At 32.6% G+C, this 19,145-nt stretch overlaps 1 protein-coding gene across 1 annotated transcript; it reads right to left on the bottom strand.

The window, feature by feature from the left end:
* Positions 1-11,090: 11,090 nt before the first annotated feature.
* Positions 11,091-12,626, bottom strand: LOC124927432. The gene is made up of 3 exons (XM_047467835.1): positions 11,674-12,626; positions 11,547-11,603; positions 11,091-11,468 (listed from the first exon to the last, which is right to left on the bottom strand). Exons 1-3 carry the CDS (start codon positions 12,527-12,529, stop codon positions 11,329-11,331), a joined length of 1,053 nt encoding a protein of 350 aa, XP_047323791.1. The 5' UTR covers positions 12,530-12,626; the 3' UTR covers positions 11,091-11,328.
* Positions 12,627-19,145: the final 6,519 nt, after the last annotated feature.

Below are 19,145 nucleotides of genomic sequence, written 5' to 3'. Positions count from 1 at the left end.
TATCAACCGTGATAAATACATGCCCACATCTTTATCTCCTTCAATAACAACAGGGAGGAAGTTTTGCAGAAGGATCATACATGACTTTAATCACTAAATCATATGCAAACTTTTGAGCGTTAATCGTCTCATAGATTATATCAACTAATTCAGCAAATGTAGTACATTGGGGTATATCCATAGTTTTGCATGATTGTGCAGAGAAAGACCTGGTACCATTGGCTGCAATTTGCCACTCTCCATTGTACACAACAAATACGTCAGCAAATACTTCAGCTGCAATTGAAAAAAATGATAGTATCAATCGAGAGACACCGTAACAATGAAATGCAAGTAATAGCTATAAATGGTCTAGGGTGCGTTACGCAGATGCGTAACGCAACTGCGTTACGCAACTGGATGACGCACCCGGATTCCGCCGCAACGGTGGCATTCACCTACTCATTCCCTAATCACTAAACCCTAACAAACAAAGCGTGGAAAGAGAGAAATAAAGGAAGGAGAAAGAATACCAGTAGCAGAAAGAGACATCTCCTTCGTTGGGATTCCGTCGTCTGCGTTGGGATTCCTTCGTCGATGGTTGTTCTTTTTAGAGAGAAGGAGGAGAAAGGGAAGTGAAGAAAGAGAAGAAGAAAGAAAGAAATGAAAAGAAATGGAAAAACTGGGAATTTTTTTAATTATATAGTAAGGGCATTGTGGACTTTTCACAATGCCCTCGGGTGCGTCACGCAACTGGAGGGTGCGTGACGCAATAGGGACATTTTCGGCAGAAAAAAGTTTGGGGGTCACCAACGCTATAAAAAACTTGGGCCCGCACTAAACATAATTTGACCCCTCTTTAGGGTCATTTCCTCAAATTCCCCCTAATAGTCCAGCAACATAATCTTCAAATAATTTGTTAATCTATTAAATTTATAAATAAATATTTACAAATATAATTTAATATTTTATTTTAATAAATTTAGATATGTTGTTTTATTTTTTTAATAAATATATATTATTTAATTTTTTTTATATATTAGTTTAATCAATAACTATATTTTCATGGACGAATCTATGTAGGGGGTTGGTTGGGCTGAAGGCCACCCCGAAAAAAAAAACTTTTTTTTACTGTTAAAATGTGACATTACCCCTTAATTATTAAAAAAAATTTAATAGAATTCACTATTTTATCTATTTAATTATTAAAAAATGATAAAACTTTCTTTTATTTACCCGTTTTATCAAAAAAAAAAAAAAAAATTGGTTTTTTACTTTAGCCTACCCTAAAAATTTTAAGTCCACCACTACCAAATTCTGAGTCTGTCCCTGTATATTCTCATTCTTGTATAGTTGTGTTCTTAATATCAGATATAGCGTTTGTTTAAAGTTTTTTCATTATTATAAATACTCATTATTTATAAATATTATTTATATATAGAAAATGACTTATTTACAAATTAAAATAACATTTTGAGTTTAATTTGTAATACTTAACATACAGATGCTAGAAAAATTACCATATAATATAGGATGTTACAAAATTTACAATACTTTTTTGTGAAGCTAAGAAACTAGCTAGGATGATTTAACAATAATTTTAACGGTTATTTTTTTTATTCTTAATTTTTAAATAAATCATGTCTACTTCTAATTAGTATTTATGAAATTAAAATTCTTAAACAAATATTATATCACTACATAATAATAAAAACACAAAATAAAAAGATTAGTTATTTATTAAAAATTAAAATAATATATATAAAGGTTCTTTACAACCAAATCAAGAACAGAACCAAGTACCAAAATCATTATCATTCTCTCTTTTATATTAAATGTTTTAAAATAATATATTACAAATAATTTATTTATTAACTAATTATTTAAAATTCATAAATTATATTATTGAAAATTATATTTTTAAAAAGTGTTAATTTGTTTAACCGTTTTTTTTGTTGAAAGATAAGTTTGAAATAATAATTAATTTTATAAAGTTTCCTCTAGTGAGGTGGTTCAACCGGTCGACGTCATCGGTCAAGGCTGTAAATACGTCAACAAGTTGTGACAAAATCGTGATAACAATAGTTGTATCTATCTTATCAACTGGGTCAAGAGGAAGTCGAGAAATCATTTCACATACTTGCACTCTTTTCGTTAATGAATTAGGGTGATAACTTTGTTTAGCAACTAATGCAGTTATTCTCTGGTAACTTTATAAAATATTCTCTCATTGTGACATTAAGATCCTTCATATATGCCATCATAGAATCAGATTTACTTCTCTTACCTTTTCTTCCTTTTTCCACATCACTAGTTCTTGCATTAACTAATCCCGATAGAAGTTCTTTTTCAACATTTTGATTCTCCATATCATCATTTTCAACTTCATTTTCCATTGATGCCATTGCTTCTACAGGTCCTTCAATAAATTCTCTAGTCGCTCTATGTTTTCCAAACACAATACACCAGTTGTCATATAATAGAAGAGGTTTGTCTCTCAGTCCATGTGCATTAGGATCAACCTAGTCAAAATAAAAATTAAAAGCAATATTAACTAAAAATGATTTACCTTTGCATGTGACTCCCAAACAACATCAACATCAAAAGTAATGCTTTTATCTATATCATTCCATCCAAATCCTGATAAAGTACGTATTCGTTCAACATCAATGTATATTCTTTTCCAAACCTTAATTTTTGAGTCAATATGTGGCGTAAGGTGCAAGTCAATACTAGGAAACTCAACTACCGTTTTTTCATACAAAACATTTAGATTTCCTAATCGAAATGCATTATCTGTCATCATTCCTAAGCTCACAATATCTTTCAATTCTCCAATAAGAATTTATTGTTCTTTGTCCGTCCAACTTCTTCTACTAATAACCTTCCTTTTCCCTATTTTATTAATTTGATGAGCCTGTACATAATAATCTTGACTATCCATTAATAAACATTCATAACATAAAAGATAATATAAAACATAATAAAAACATATAGTATTAAACAAATTAGAATATACTTGTCATTTTTGTAAGGTTGCATAAATGAAGGAAAGTCCTTTTATCCATTCTTAACAAGTCAATACTTGTAGTATCGTTGTTTTTTGTTATATCTTATTTATTGTGCTTGTTCTAAGTTGTGCTGGATTGATATATGGAGGAATACAATGAAATGTAGATTGATATCTCTCATAGGCAAATATCATAACCATGTTTAGCAAACAACAAAGTTCTTGTTCATTTTGTATAGTTTCAAAAACTATACACAATGTATTATTATTGTCATGATCATCTTCTTCATCATTGTCATATTCAACATCATTATTATCCATCTATTAATCAAAATTAAAAAATAATATTATTAAAAAAACAACGTGATATTAAAGTTATCTATAAAGATTATCATCTATTACACATAATTGAAGACTGTAATACTAAAGTTATCTATTACATATAATTAGAGATTGTAGTTACAAATAGTTGGAGGTAGTTGTAATTATCATTACACATATATTTTAATTACTCTTATAAAAATCATATAGTTACTTTTTAAAGATCCTAAGTTACTCCTATAAAGATAATACAATTACTCCTATAAAGATCAAATAGTTACTAATATATTTTCAGTTACTCCTATAAAGATTAACATCTATTACACATAGTTGGAGTATGTAATACTAAAATTATCTATTACACATAGTTAGATACTGTAAAAATCAATTACTCCTATAAAGATCATCATTTATTTACAAATACCTATAAAGATCATCATCATTACACATATATTTTCAGTTATCCTTATCAAGATCAACATCTATTACACATAGTTGGAGACTGTAATACTAAAATTATCTATTACACATAGTTAGATATTGTAAAGATCAATTACTCCTATAAAGATCATCATCTTTAAAGATTAACATCTATTACACATAGTTAGGGTCTGTAACACTACAAGTATTTGTTACACATAGTTAGATACTGTAAAGATCAATTACTCCTATAAAGATCATCATCATTACACATATATTTTTAGTTATCCTTATAAAGATCAACATCTATTACACAACCGTAATACTAAATTTATCTATTACACATAATTAGATAATGTAAAGATCAATTACTCCTATAAAGATCAACATCTATTTTATAAATACCTATAATGTAATACTAAAGTTCAACATATTGTGTTCTTTTATGAATAAACCTTTCTGAAATGATGTATGAGTAAAACTCAACTCAAATGAAATATATCAAACTTAGTTTTGTGCCCTATTAACTAAACTAAATATTGTAAAATTGTGTAGATCTCTAATTTCTGACCAAATAAAAGAAGATGATATTCAATATATAAAGAAATACTATAAAAACATGTTTACTTGACGTAGATAGAAAACTGTTATTCTTCAAATTCGTTCTCAGATTAGGTTTCAAGAACTTCACTTCGTTCACCACTACTGTATCCGTGTTTGATTAGGTTGAAGATGAAGATTTCAACCACCACCGCCTCTTCTTCGTTTGATTTAGGATTGATTCATCTTAGATTGGCACATTAGGTTAAGAAGAAGAAACGAATAATGGTTGAAGAGAGATAAAATGTACGATGGAAAATGAGAGGGTTTATTGAGAAAGGGAATTTATATCTTAAGGTTAAATATGAAAAGTAAAAATTAATAAGTTTTATACCTACTTGAATTGGTTATAATTTTATACCACATTTGAGGTATAATTTATACTCATTTTAATTACTGTAGATATAAAATTTTATAATCAAACAACTTTTTAATTTTACTGTACATATTATTATCATATATTTACATGGTTATCCCTCTAACCAAACGAAGGCCTAGTGTAATATGCCATTTTTGAGGATATGGATCTTAGATATTACTACAAAAAAAACATAAAAACTAATTTATAAGATCATAAAAGCTTTACTATCAAATTTTTGAGCTTTGTCGGTAAGTCTTGAACCAATTAACTATTAATACTAATAGGATCGGTGCTACCAATAGAGACTGGGGTCTGACTATTGATAACAGTTTACGATAAACGATTCGATTTTAACTCTGTTAGAAGTTAAAATATGTTTCTATTCTTCACAAATCCTTCGAACTCTTGAAACGATTTTAAGGGAAGAAGTGTTCGTCGGATTTGAAGTTTTGAACCAATGAAAGATAAAAGACAGAAAGTAAAGGACACATGAAGTTATTTATGGATGTTCGGAACAAACTCTCCTACGTCACCCCTTCTTCCACAACCAGAAGGATTCACTAAACTCTTTGAATCAAATATAGTTTACTGATCTAGCTAACACTCTGTTGAACAGAACAACCTCTGTTCAACTTATAATATTAAGAACAATATTCTCTCAGCTAGAAAATTTTTCATTCTTTTTCTCTTGAACTTAGAAGATGATGGAAATTAGTAAGGCAAGAGTAAGCTTGTAAAATTGTAAAAATGAGCAAAGTAATCGGTAATTCGGCCATTGTCCTTGAGCAACTATTTGTAGTAAAGGGACACCAACGGTCGAATCTTCTTCATGGACACGTGGCAAGCGTCCATTGGAAAGTCGCCCAAAGGACAAGAGTACAACAGACTCTGAGCAAATAGATCATTTCCATACCGAACTAGTAGTGCGCTGAATATCCTCTCTAATATTGTCTTGTACTGGACAAACCGTTGGAAGGACATTTGTGTACGTGACGTTCGTTCATTGGATGCAATTAGCTAGCTTATAAGACTGTACATGAGTGAGTGGAGAAGAGTAGTAGACAGTTAGTTGATCCTGGGTAGACGTATGCTAATTTGAAACAACTGTTGAAGCGAGGCATTAGACGTGCTCCATTAGACTACCTAGTCTAATGAAGTTAGACGTCAACGTCTAATAGAGTGTTCCATTAGACCAACAAGTCTAATGGAGTTAGACTTCAACGTCTAACTACACATACCTTCAGACTTGTCTGAAGGAGTTAGACGTCAACGTCTAACTACGTTACCCACTAGACTACCACGTTTAATGGAGTTAGACTGCAACGTCTAACTACGCATCTGTTAGACTTCAACGTCTAACTACGTATCTATTAGACTTCAATGTCTAACTACATATCTGTTAAAATGCAACGTCTAACTACGTACCACTTCAGACTTATCTGAAGGAGTTAGTCGCCAACGTCTAACTACGTACATGTTAGATTTCAACGTCTAACTACGTATTTGTTAGACTGCAACGTCTAACTACGTACCACTTCAGACTTGTCTGAAGGAGTTAGACATCAACGTCTAACTACGTATCTGTTAAACTTCAACATCTAAGTATGTATCTGTTAGACTACAACGTCTAACTACGTACCACTTCAGACTTTTCTGAAGGAGTTAGACGCCAACGTCTAACTACGTATCTGTTAGACCTCAACGTCTAACTACGTATCCGTTAGACTACAACGTCTAACTACGTACCACTTCAGACTTGTCTGAATGAATTAGACGCCAACGTCTAACTACGTATCTATTAAACCTCAATGTTTAACTACGTACCACTTCAGACTTGTCTGAAGGAGTTAGACGCCAACATCTAACTACATATCTGTTAGACTTCAACGTATAACTACATATCTGTTAGACTTCAATGTCTAACTACGTATCTGTTAGATTTCAACGTCCAAATACGTTACCCGTTAGACTACCACGTCTAATGTAGTTAGACTGCAACGTCTAACTATGTGACACGTCTAATTAGCCTGCCTAGACCACGTCTAAGTTAGCAAAGTCTGATGCACATGCACAGAAGCAATTAGACAACTTAGCTTCATTCATAACTGAGTTTTAATCACGATTAAGTTTTAATCACAGTTAAGTTTTAATCACATATCATCAAAATAAAGTTGGCATAGAATAGACTTATTCTATTAATTATTTTTATCAAAATAATTTGACCCAACAAATACATTTTCACAAAAAAAGCTTTGATGGGTTGATGAGGGTGTAAACACTATAAATTTATATATCTAATTTAAAATTTTAAAATAATTATTTTGATTTATTTTCAAATAAATAAAATCAAAATAATTAATTCTAAGACTAAAAATCTAATTAAATAATTAATTAATTTAATTATTGTGATAATTAAAACTTAATTAATTAAGGATATGGCCAAATAAAATGAATAAAATGATTTGGGATAAATTTTGTACTCATTATATCTCAAAATAATTTTAGAAAAAATCAAAAGAATTAAAATACATAATTTAGGATAAAATGTGGTACCCATTTCATCCTAAAAATTATTTGTTTAACCCAAAATTATACAAAAAAAAATTAAAATAAATATCATATTTATTTTAAGTATTTTGTGTATTTTAAAAGATTAAAAATAAACCCAAAAGGATGAAAGAAAAATCAATTTCAAATAAACCCTTAAGATTTTAAATAAATAAAAAATAGGTAATCGGGTGTAGCCAAAATTCGGAAGGATTATGTTAGGATCGGTGTTAACAATAAAGACGGGGTCTAACTACAATTAACAACTTATGACTTTCAATTCGACGTTAATCCTATGAGGAATTAAGATATGTTTCTATTCTTCACAAATCTTCACAAACTCTTGAACAAGTTCAAGTGCGGAACAGTTTGTTTGATTTGAAGCGTTAGACAGATGAATGCAATGGACAGAAAGTAAAGAACATAGGGAGTTTTATGGATGTTCGGAGATAAAACTCATACGTCACCCCTTCTTCCTCAACATGAAGAATATTCACTAGAAGACTTTGATTTAGTACATCGATTGCACAAATCCATTCAAAAAACACAAGACTTAACAACTACTTCCTTCTGAACTTCTAACTATCTCTCTATTGAACAGAACAACCTCTGTTCAACTTACAACACTGAGATTTCACACATAAAAGACAGTAGATGAATTACAGAGTAATCACACAAATAGACAAAATGTAATTCGCACTTGAGTTTCTTGAGTGAGAGAGATTCAGATAGCAAGTAATCTGAGCAACTGATATCACTAAGAGCGAGAGAGTAACTTGTTCGTCCGTTGTCCTTGGGTATCTGTTTATACTTGAAAAGATCAACGGTCAAATCTTCTTTGTGGACATGTGTCCTCCTTTCGTTGGACGGCCGCCAATAGTACAAGAGTACCTTAGAGCATGTGCATTGGGATCGTGGCCGTACCAGACTAATAGTGCGCTAAATATTCTCTGAGATTGTGTTGTACTGGATAGTACAACACAAGTGGGCAATTTGAATAATAGCGTACGTGGAAATTGTTTATTCATTGTTTGAGCTGAGTGACATACCGTTGAAAATAAGAATTGTAGATGATCTAAGTATGAGATTAAATGTTCCTTCGGATGTCTGATGAAGTCGGACGACGTCTAATCAACGCTTCTTCTTTAGACCGCATCTAAGAAGGAGTTAGATGACGTCTAACTACGCTTATTCTTTAGACCGTGTCTAAGAAGGAGTTAGATGATGTTAACTACGCTTCTTCTTTAGACCACGTCTAAGAAGGTTAGATGATGTCTAACTAAGCTTCTTCTTTAGACCGCGTCCAAGAAGGAGTTAGACGACGTCTAACTATGCTTCTTCTTTAGACCGAGTCTAAGAAGGAGTTAGACGACGTCTAACTACGCTTCTTCTTTAAACTTCATCTAAAGAAGTCAGACGAAGTCTACTCGCGCACTCCTTAGACCACGTCTACAGGAGTTAGACGAAGTCTACTCGCGCACTCCTTAGACCACGTCTACAGGAGTTAGACGACGTCTACTCGCGCACTTCGTAGACCATGTCTAAAGGAGTTAGACAACGTCCGATCAGACATACTTCTTTATATATGTACCTACACAAAAGTAAATTACCCAACTTAGTTTTGTTCAAGTCACAATTTAGTTTTATTTAATCACATCATTAAAATTATGTTGTACTTAATCTATTAAGTTAATTAATTATTTCTTCTTAATAAATTTTCTATTTTCTTTATTTAATTTAATCTAACAATTTCCCTCTTTTTGATGATGTTAAAACTAAGTTAAAATCGAGTTAAAAAGGTAGATCACGTTAGAACATGAACTCAAATACTATTCGATATATTTATGTCAAAACTAAAATACATAAGATGATAGATTAATATCCTTCCCATTTGACTTTTAGAATTACATCTTGAAGACCCCTTTCCCCGAACATAAGGTATTCCAGTCGACCTCCTCCTCAAATGCCACCGCCACTGCCTCTATCGCATCCACAACCGCTTTCACGACCACCTCGATCTGTTTGGCAGCTACCTCGGCCACCTTGAGAAGACTTCCTTTTAGAACGAGTGCTACGAGCACTTGTTCCCCTTGGATTTCTACATTTCCCCTTTTTAACATTATTAAGGTTGGCATCAAGAAGGGCTCTGGATTTGGCAGCAACAACCTAAGCATATTCTTCAGCCTAGAAACGCTTGGCAACTACTTCTTCCTCTTCGAAGCGTTTGGCTTCGGCACTCCTCAGAGATTTGGCGACCTCTAGAAATTGGATATTTATAGATTCAATCGAGGACCTTATCTCATTATGAAGCTCAAGAGTAAAGGACTTGATCTGGTCATGAATATTTGAGTTTTGCTTTGGCATATTCCCCTACATCCTCTTATACTGAGTGTGGAGGAGCTTAATTTGATAAGTATTCTGCTACAGGTTTTTATCTGTTGCCTTCTAAGCGGCAGCTAAGGCAGCATTAACTTTAGTGGTTGTTGCAGATCCCCTTTACAGGTTTTGTAGTATGGAAGACATAACTTGTAGACTCTGCTGAATCAGAGCCAAGGCATCCAAAAGAATCTTTCGGTAGCTTGCAGCTCCTGGAGATGCTTCCTTAGAAGAAGAAGGGACAGAGGAGACGACATGTGAAACCGCGGGAACAGAGCAAAGATGATTGACATGAAAGCTAACTTGTATCGAGTGCTCTGGTTCTTTGTCGTGGGTGGATGCCCGGGGAACATAGATCATTGCCCTAGAGTCGCTTCCAGACCCTTGGATTTCAGCGCAAAGATCTTTGACATATCCTGAGATGTCATCAGAGTGAAGAGGATGTCCAGGAAGGGAGTAGTTAGTCCTCACAGGAGATAGATGATTAATGGTTGGAGGAGCGGGCATCCTCTCTTAAGACGTATTCTTTTCATAAGAAGAAGACGACTCAGCAACTTCGGCCTCAGATGCCCTTTGGGAACGAGCATGTCCCCCTCAATAGACATGGTCTTCTCTTGTTCGGACGGCTTCAAGAGTTCCACCTCAACAAACGACGTCTGCTCTAGTTAGGATGAAGGGGGAACTTCAGACGTCCCCTTTTGGATAGACGGAGACGTCTGCTCTGACATTGGAGGGAATATCGGCTTGAGTAACACAAATATTGGTGATAAAATCTAAGGATATATGTTTAAAGGTGTAATCGAATGTTTAAGAATGTACTCTCGAATTTGGTTATTAAATAATAAAAATTATTATAGATATAAAAAATATAAAAACTTAAATGAATTGCTCAGATAATTAATTTTTTTAATATTCTTATTTTTTCAAATAAATATATAATAATAAGTAATATTATACCCCAGTAAAACTTTATATTTTATTGGTAATTTAATCCAAAATTTAATGTTTGAAAATTTGTTTAATCGAAATTACTTTATTTTCACCTAATAAATGTTTTCAAATTATATGATTTTGGGTAAGTTTAAAAAAATATAAAAACGAGTGGATAAAAGGAAGCTTATCATATTTTTAAATAATTAGATAAAAAATATTGAATTAAATTATAAAGTCACATTTTTAACGTAATTTTTTTTTTTTTGAAAATTTATATCATTATTCGTGCAAACACAAGAAGTACATGCTAGTTAAATAAATTATTCATCACATAATCTCTGTCCAATATATTAGAATATTTATCTATATAAAAACTATCCTCACATATTCAATACCCAAGAAATTAGAATGATTAATAAATTAAAACATTTAAAAAAAAAATTAATGTTTCAAATATGTTAGACATTCATTTTCGGTTGCAAATTTATATTAGATTATACTAACACCTTTCAGATTTTTCTCAAATCAAACAATCAACTACTGACTTTTGATTTTAGACCTACAAAATCAAACATGGTCTTATTACATTATAAATTAAACCATTAGGCGCCAAATCAAATAAGATTTAAAGTTTAGACTCAAACATACCCATATTGATTAGTTTTCTTACATAAATTTGGACAAACTGTAGGGACCATAATATAGAACCTACTCTTTTTCTTACATTACCCAAGCTACTTTTTAAGGAAACAGAATGACAAAGAAAATATAAATAGTCCATTTAAAAAAGCCTATTCTCATTGTTGGTTTGAACACCATGGGTGACTGGCTTATGTGATCTAACTTTCCACAAACAAAACCCTCCAATTCCCAATATTATTATTACTGCCCCCACAACTGATGCTGCAGCAACAGCACTCCCTGCATATCATAAATAAATTTCAAAACATTCAATTTATTTATTTATCATCATCAAAATAATCTATCTTAATTACCTACCTGCATTAATAATTCCAATCTTCTTCCCATGATTCTGCTGAGAATAATATCTAGGATCTGCATGCAAATCATATATTAATGTAATGAAGCAATACCATTCTCTATTAATTAACTAATTATAAATCACCTTTGCAGTAGGTAGTAGCGTTATAATTATTATCCATCCCTTCATGATCATCACAAAGACACACAAAGCTTTGATTCTGTGTATCAAAACCACATCGTCCTCCTCCCTTGGCTGTATCCTCACATAGGAGGCAGCTTCTTGTCACCTCTAGATCAAAATCAACCCTTACCCCATACTCCGGTTCCGCCACCTCATTATAATCGTATGGATTCGCTTCACCAGAACGTCTCCAGTTTATACTCGTGTAACTACTGCAGTATTTCAACATAAGCCTCAACGATTCCGTTGCCTTCGGGTAATAAGAACAACACGAACTCTTTCCCAATGCCGACGACCCACATTCGGGTAGATGACGGCATAGATAACTCGAAGAGTCGCATGATGATTCACACCGATCTGGAAAATGCTCGCAGAATAGGGGCTTTGGGGCTACAATTACTTTATCTTCGCTGCAGTTAAAGAAGAGGTAATCGTTTTGTGTTGAAAGAGAGAAGTGGGTGCTTGTATCTAGGCTGAATGGTCTTGTTGGTCTGAATTTCTCTCCATCGATACAATCCCACATGAATGGGTCGGAAATGAGGAGGTGTGGATCGGAATAGCTTATCCGGCGAACTGGGTATCGGCCGGATGGAGTTCGGAGGGAAAGATGACCGGTGTTTGAGCAGACTAGCAAATGTCGGTAAAATGGACTGCCGCAACCGTCGTCAATTCCGAAAGGGTATTTGATCGGAATGTCTCCGCAGGATGTTCGGCAGATGCTAATTGATTGAGCTGATGAGAATATTAATGGGGGATAGAAGAAAAAGATAGTTATGATCATGAGAGGAATGTGATAATTGTGAGAAGAAGTTGCCATATCTAATTAAAGAAGGTTTTGAAGGAGGACATTCATTTGAAGGAAAATGTAGAGGCAACTTACAATAATGATAATACTTTGGGTGTAGAAGAATCTTTTTGAGGGATGGAGCAAGCATACATAAGGTTGATTTATCTCTTTCCCTTTTCCTTTTTATTGCTTTATTCTGTTGAGAAATTTTATGTGTATTTTGTTTGAAGCTTGCTTTTGCTTTATCATTTTTAATTTAACTTGACCTTGAAAGTGGAGATCTATATTATAATGGTAACCACACAAAATTTTAAAATATATACAATTTAAAAAGTGGTACAGTTTGGGCTCACTTTAGAATACAGCAAATACTAGTTTTTGTTTTAACCATTTTACAATAAACATATTAGTCTTGTGTTTTTTCATATTTAGTAAATAATGTTCTATTATTTTATAAATAGTAATTTGGTAAAGTAGCTCAGTTGGTCTTAGTCATTGCTAAGAGAACAAATTAGAGGAAATGAGTCTTTCCTATTTTTATTTTTATCATCTCTTGTATATAAAAATTCATAGTTATAGTTATATATATAGATATATATATATAGTCTAGTGCGCGCATATTATTTGACCAAGGGATTGATCCAATAGATCATTAACAACTCTTATTATAAAGTTAACCATTTATTACAGTTTATACTAGCATAAAATATAATACAACAATTCTCCATATTTACGGTTTTTTTAGTGATTATAATGTATTATTCTTATATTTTAAGTTCTTAAATTTATTAGGTGTATGATCACATTATCCTTATATTTCAAGTTCTTAAATTTATTAGGTGTGAATTATAGGTTTTAGATTGGGTTTGCAGTTGGGTTATTTGATTGGGCTCCCAACTATGAAATAAAAAGTCAGTCCGTTTAAGAGGTCCAGAAGTCAGAAGCCCTCAGAAGCTTAGAAGTCTAGAAGTTCAGAAGTCCAAAAGCTCAAGATTCCTTTTGTTTAAATAGGGGCATGATTGTCTTATTTGAAAAAGACTCTTGAGCTGTTTTCGTTCTGCTATAAAAGGTGGAGAAAGTGGCATTATCAAAACACATCTGAAAGTCATCTAGCATACACTTGTATAGAGATAGTGAGATCTTTTCTTTGTTTAGCTCTTATCTTCATTTATTTTGTGTTTACATTTGATTATAGTGAAACTTCTTTTGGACAAAAGTCTTGTGGTTTTTACTCCTTAATTTGAGGAGGTTTTTCACGTTAAATTCTTGGTGTTCTTGTTTCATTTATATTTTCTTTTATGTTTTTTTTGTTTCTCGCTCCTAAATATTTAATCAAGTGGGGAATAGTTTATTATCATAAGTGTGGTGATTATTCTGTTTTATTCCAAACATAGTGGTATAAGAGCTTGGTTCTAAGCGTGTTTATTTTTTGATTGGTTTATAGAGATTAACACAAACAAAATGATTTTGTTGAATAATTCAAACTATCATATCTAGAAGGGTAAAATGAAAGATCTTCTATTTGTAAAGTGTTTACAATTACCTATTTTTGGTAGTGAGATACCCATCTCCAAATCTGATGAGGAATGACTTTTGAGCATGAACAGGTATGTGGTTTCATTCGTCAATTTGTTGAAGAGAATATTTACAACCACATACAAAATGAGACAAATGCACCTATTTTGTGGAGTAAGCTTGAAAATTTGTATGCTTCAAAAACAGGAAGTAATAAATTATTTTTGCTCCAAAAGATTATTTATATGAGATCTAATGATAGTGCTTCTATGGTTGATCACTTGAATGAGTTTTAGGGTGTTCTTGATAAGATGTCAGGAATGGGTATAAACTTCGAAGACGATGTTTAAGGGCTTTGGTTATTGACTACTCTACCTGATTCATGAGAAACTTTTAAAGTTTCTCTTTTTAACTCTATTTTTAATGGTATAGTAACATTAGAGATGGCCAAAAGTGGTGTCTTAAATGAAGAATTGAGACGAAAATCTCAAGGCTCTTCATCACAGTCAAATGTGTTTGCTGCTAAAAACTGGGGAAGATAGAATAGTAGAGGTGAGAAAGACAAGTCAAGACATAAGAGTCAGAACAAGTCTAAGTCAAAATACAAGCTAACTGAATGTTACCATTGTGGCAAAAGTGGACACGTGAAGAAGAACTGTTGTAAGCTCAAAAATGAAGTGAACGGATCTAAACAAAAGAAAGATAATTATGAAGATCGCGTCTCAACAACTACTTATGATCTCTTCACTGTTCACGACGAGAATACAATTAATCTTGCATACAATGAGTCAATTTGGGTGTTTGACACAGGAGCTACCATACATGTTACGATAAAGAAAGATTACTTTAAATCTTATACTTCTGGTAATTTTGGAGTATTGAAGATGGGTAATAATATCGTAAGTAAGGTTATTGGTATTGGCGATGTTTGTCTAAAATCTTGCAATGGGTCAAAGTTTCTGCTTAAAAATGTTCGACATGCTCCAGGCATGAGGTTGAATTTGATTTCAACTAGAAAGCTTGATGATGATGGTTTCGTAAGCTCTTTTAGTTCTGGAAAATGGAAACTTTTGAAAGGTAACCTCATTGTAACTTGAGGAGATAAGTTTTCAAATTTATATTTAATGCAATCTTTAATAATTAAAGATAATGTGAATGTTGTAAGTAAAGAAGCTTCAAAGTTATGGCACCGAAGACTTGGTCTCATTAATGAAAAGGGGTTAAATTTAATAGTTAAGCATAATGCTAGTATGGGTTTGAGTGAGACGGATTTGGAGAATTGTTCTCATTGTCTTGTGGGAAAACAAACTCGAGTATCGTTCAAGCATAATCCTCCCTCAAGAAAGTCAGATATCTTAAAGATGGTGCATTTAGACGTTTGTGGACCTTTAAAGGTACGAACTAATAGTGGTGCTCTTTACTTTGTAACGTTTATTGATGATCATTCCAGGAAGCTTTGGATCTATGTTTTGAAAGCAAAAGATGAAGTTTTAAACAAATTCAAAGAATTTCATGCTCTTGTTGAAAGAGAGACTGAAAAGAAGATCAAGTGCATTTGCATTGATAATGGTGGTGAGTATTGTTGTCCATTTAATGCATATTGAAAATATCATGGGATTAGACATCAAAGACACCTCCAAAGACTCCTGGGTTGAATGGCCTTGCAGAAAGGATGAACAAGACAATTGTTTAGAGGATTAGATGCTTGCTTTCAAAACTAAAGTTGCCCCCAACATTTTGGAGGTGAAGCATTACACACGGTGGTACATGTTATTAATTTGAGTCCTATAGTTTCTTTGGATGGTGAAGTTCCAAATAAGGTATGGACAAATAAACATGTTTTATGATCACTTACGAGTATTTAGATGCAAGTGCTTTGTTCACATTCCAAAGGATGAAAGATCAAAGTTGGATGTAAAAAGTTGTTAGTGCATCTTCTTGAATTATGGCCAAGATGAGTTGGGCCACAGAATGTATGATCTAGTTGCAAAGAAGCTTGTTAGAAGTCGTGACGTTATCTTCTTTGAAGATGAGACTAATGAGGGAAGTGATCAAGCTAAAGATGATGAGTTGAAGGAAAATGGGAGTCGATAAATTTAGATAAAGTTCATTTATCTAATTCACCTATTTCAACAAAAAATCAGGTGCAAGAGGATGATGTTGAGGGTGAACATGATGTTCACATGGAGAATAATAGTAGCGAGCAAGGTGAATTACCTACAATTCCACTTAGACGATCTACGAGAGATCAACAACCTTCAACTAGATATTCTTATAATGAATATACATTGGTGACAGATGGAGGGAACTATAGTCATATGAAGAGGCTAAAGATAACAAAGAATGGGTTGATGCAAAGAAATCCTTACATGACAATCATACATTTGAGCTGGTAGAATTACCAAAATGAAAGAAATCTTTAAAAAATAGGTGTATAAACTAAAGAAAGATGAACATACTTCAGCTCCACGAAAGCTCGTTTGGTTGTCAAAGAATTTAGTCAAAGAAAGGGTATTCATTTTTGATGAAATATTTTCTCCTTTTTATTAAAATGAATTCAATTAGAGTTGTCTTGAGTTTGACAGCTAGTCTTGATTTAGAAGTTGAACAAATAGACGTGAAGATGACTTTTCTTCATGGTGAATTAGAAGAAGAGATTTACATGAATATTCGTATGGGTTTAAAGTCAAGGGTGAAGAGAATTATGTTTGCAGATTGAAGAAAAGCTTGTATGGCTTGAAACAAGCTCCGGGACAATGGTACAAGAAGTTTGAGTTGTTCATGAAGGAACACGACTATAAGAAGACTACTTCCGACCATTGTGTGTTTGTGCAAAAATTCTCTCTTAATGACTTTATTATTCTCTTACATTATGTTGATGACATGCTTATTGGTGGTCAAAGTGCTGTGAGAATTAATAGGTTGAAACAAGACTTAAGGGAGTCCTTTGCGATGAAGGATCTTGGACTAGCAAATCAGATTCTTAGAATCAGTCGTGATAGAAAGACAAAGAAATTATGGTTGTCTCAGAAACGATATATTGAAAAAGTGTTGTAGAGATTCAATATAGAGAAGGCCAATAGTATTTCCACACCTCTTGCATCACATTTTAAATTTAGCTATGAACTTTTTCCTTCAGACGATGATAAGAAAGAATATATGAATAATATTCCTTATGGTTCTGTTGTTGGAAGTCTTATGTATGCCATGGTAAACACAAGACTAGATATTGTTCATGTCATTGGCACTGTGAGTAGGTTCCTTTTCAATCTAGGAAAAGAACATTGGGAAGCTGTCAAATGGATATTGAGATATCTTTGAGGTACATCAACTTTGAGACTTTTCCTTGGAAATGAGAGTCAGAATTTAGTTTGTTATATCGACTCTGATATGAAAGATGATGTTAATTTGAGAAAATCTACTTCTGGTTATTTGATTAATTTTGCAGGGGGAGTTGTTGCTTGGCAATCCATACTTCAAAAATATGTTGCGTTGTCAACCGCTGATATTGAACTTATTGCAGCAACTGAAGCTTATAAAGAATTAATTTAGGTTAAGAAATTATTATCTAAACTTGGTTTTGTGCATGATAAATACGTTCTTTATTGTGATAGTCAAAGTGTGATTTACCTTGCGAAAAACTCAACATTTCATTCTAGATCGAAGCACATTGATGTGAGGTATCATTCGATACGTGATGTTCTAGATAAAAAGTTGTTGGTTTTAAAGAAAGTGCATACAAATGATAATGGCGCTAATATGCTGACGAAAGTACTATCAAAAGGCAAGTTTGAGTTTTGTTGTTCAATTGTGAGTTTGACAACAACCCTTCCATAGTTGTGATGGGAGATTTTGTTGGGTTATTTGATTAGGCTCCCAACTATGAAATAAAAAGCCCAGTGTTTTTAAGAGGTCCAGAAGCCAGAAGTTCAGAAGCCCATAAGTCTAGAAGCCCAAAAGTCCAGAAGCCCAAAAGTCCAGAAGCTCAAGAGTTCTTTTGTGTTAAATAGGGGCATGGTTGTCTTATTAGAAAAATACTTTTTAGTTGTTCTCGTTCCGCTATAAAAGGTGGAGAAAGTGACCTTATCAAAACACATCTGAAAGGAATCTAACATACACTTGTAGAGAGATAGTGAGATCTCTTATTTGTTTAGTTTTTATCTTCATTTGTTTCGTGTTTACCATTTGATTATAGTGAAGCTTCTTTTGGACAAAAGTCCCTTGGTTTTACTCCTTAATTTGAGGAGGTTCTCCACATTAAATTTTTGGTTTTCTTGTTTCTCGCTCCTAAAGATCTAATCAAGTGGTGAATAGTTTATTATTACAAGTGTTGTGATTATTCTACTTTATTCCTAACATTGGCCACTCAAAAAATAATTTTTTGATCGTTTGTTTCTAGCATTATTTTGCTACTGATTTATTATGTATCTTAATTGTTTTGCACTGTTTTGAATCTTTAATTGAGAAAATTATGAGTAAGTTGAGCTCGAGATCTCAAAACAATGTTTGACTGCATTATTATTCTGTATCTTAATTATTACCATGTGATTTATGTTTAATAAATATTTTATAATTGTTTTTTATTTCAGCAAATAACTTCAATGGCAACTACTGGTAGCAGATTTGATATCATTTCAATGACAACATCAATACAATTTTAATAAAAGTTTGGTAATTGATTTTTGGTTTCAGCCAATAAATTCAATGGCAATATCAATAAAGTTTGACAAAGTTTGACTGCATTATTTTGTATCTTAATTATTTACCATATGATTTATGTTTAATAAAAGTTTTGTAATTGTTTTTTAAGCCAATAACTTCAATGGAAACTACTGGTAGCATATTTGATATCATTTCAATGAAAACATCAACTCCACAATCCTAGAGTAAAAAGTTTGAGCATGCTTGACAATTCATTTACGTTTTTTCTGTCATCGTAACTTTTGCACAAATGCACAAATTGACATAAATGTCTACTACCTCATTGACAACATAGAAGATTTGACATAATTTCAATAGTAACATCAACTCCACAATCCTGGAATGATAGTTTAGGCATGCTTGATACTTCATTCACGCAGTCTAAAGTCATGTTTAGCACAATCTAAGATCATGTTTAGCGTTTCAAAAG

The sequence above is a fragment of the Impatiens glandulifera genome, chromosome 2 (assembly GCF_907164915.1).
Source record: "Impatiens glandulifera chromosome 2, dImpGla2.1, whole genome shotgun sequence".
Lineage (NCBI taxonomy): Eukaryota > Viridiplantae > Streptophyta > Magnoliopsida > Ericales > Balsaminaceae > Impatiens > Impatiens glandulifera.
Note: the sequence above shows the minus strand (reverse complement) of the source record. Positions and strands in the feature narration are given on the sequence as shown.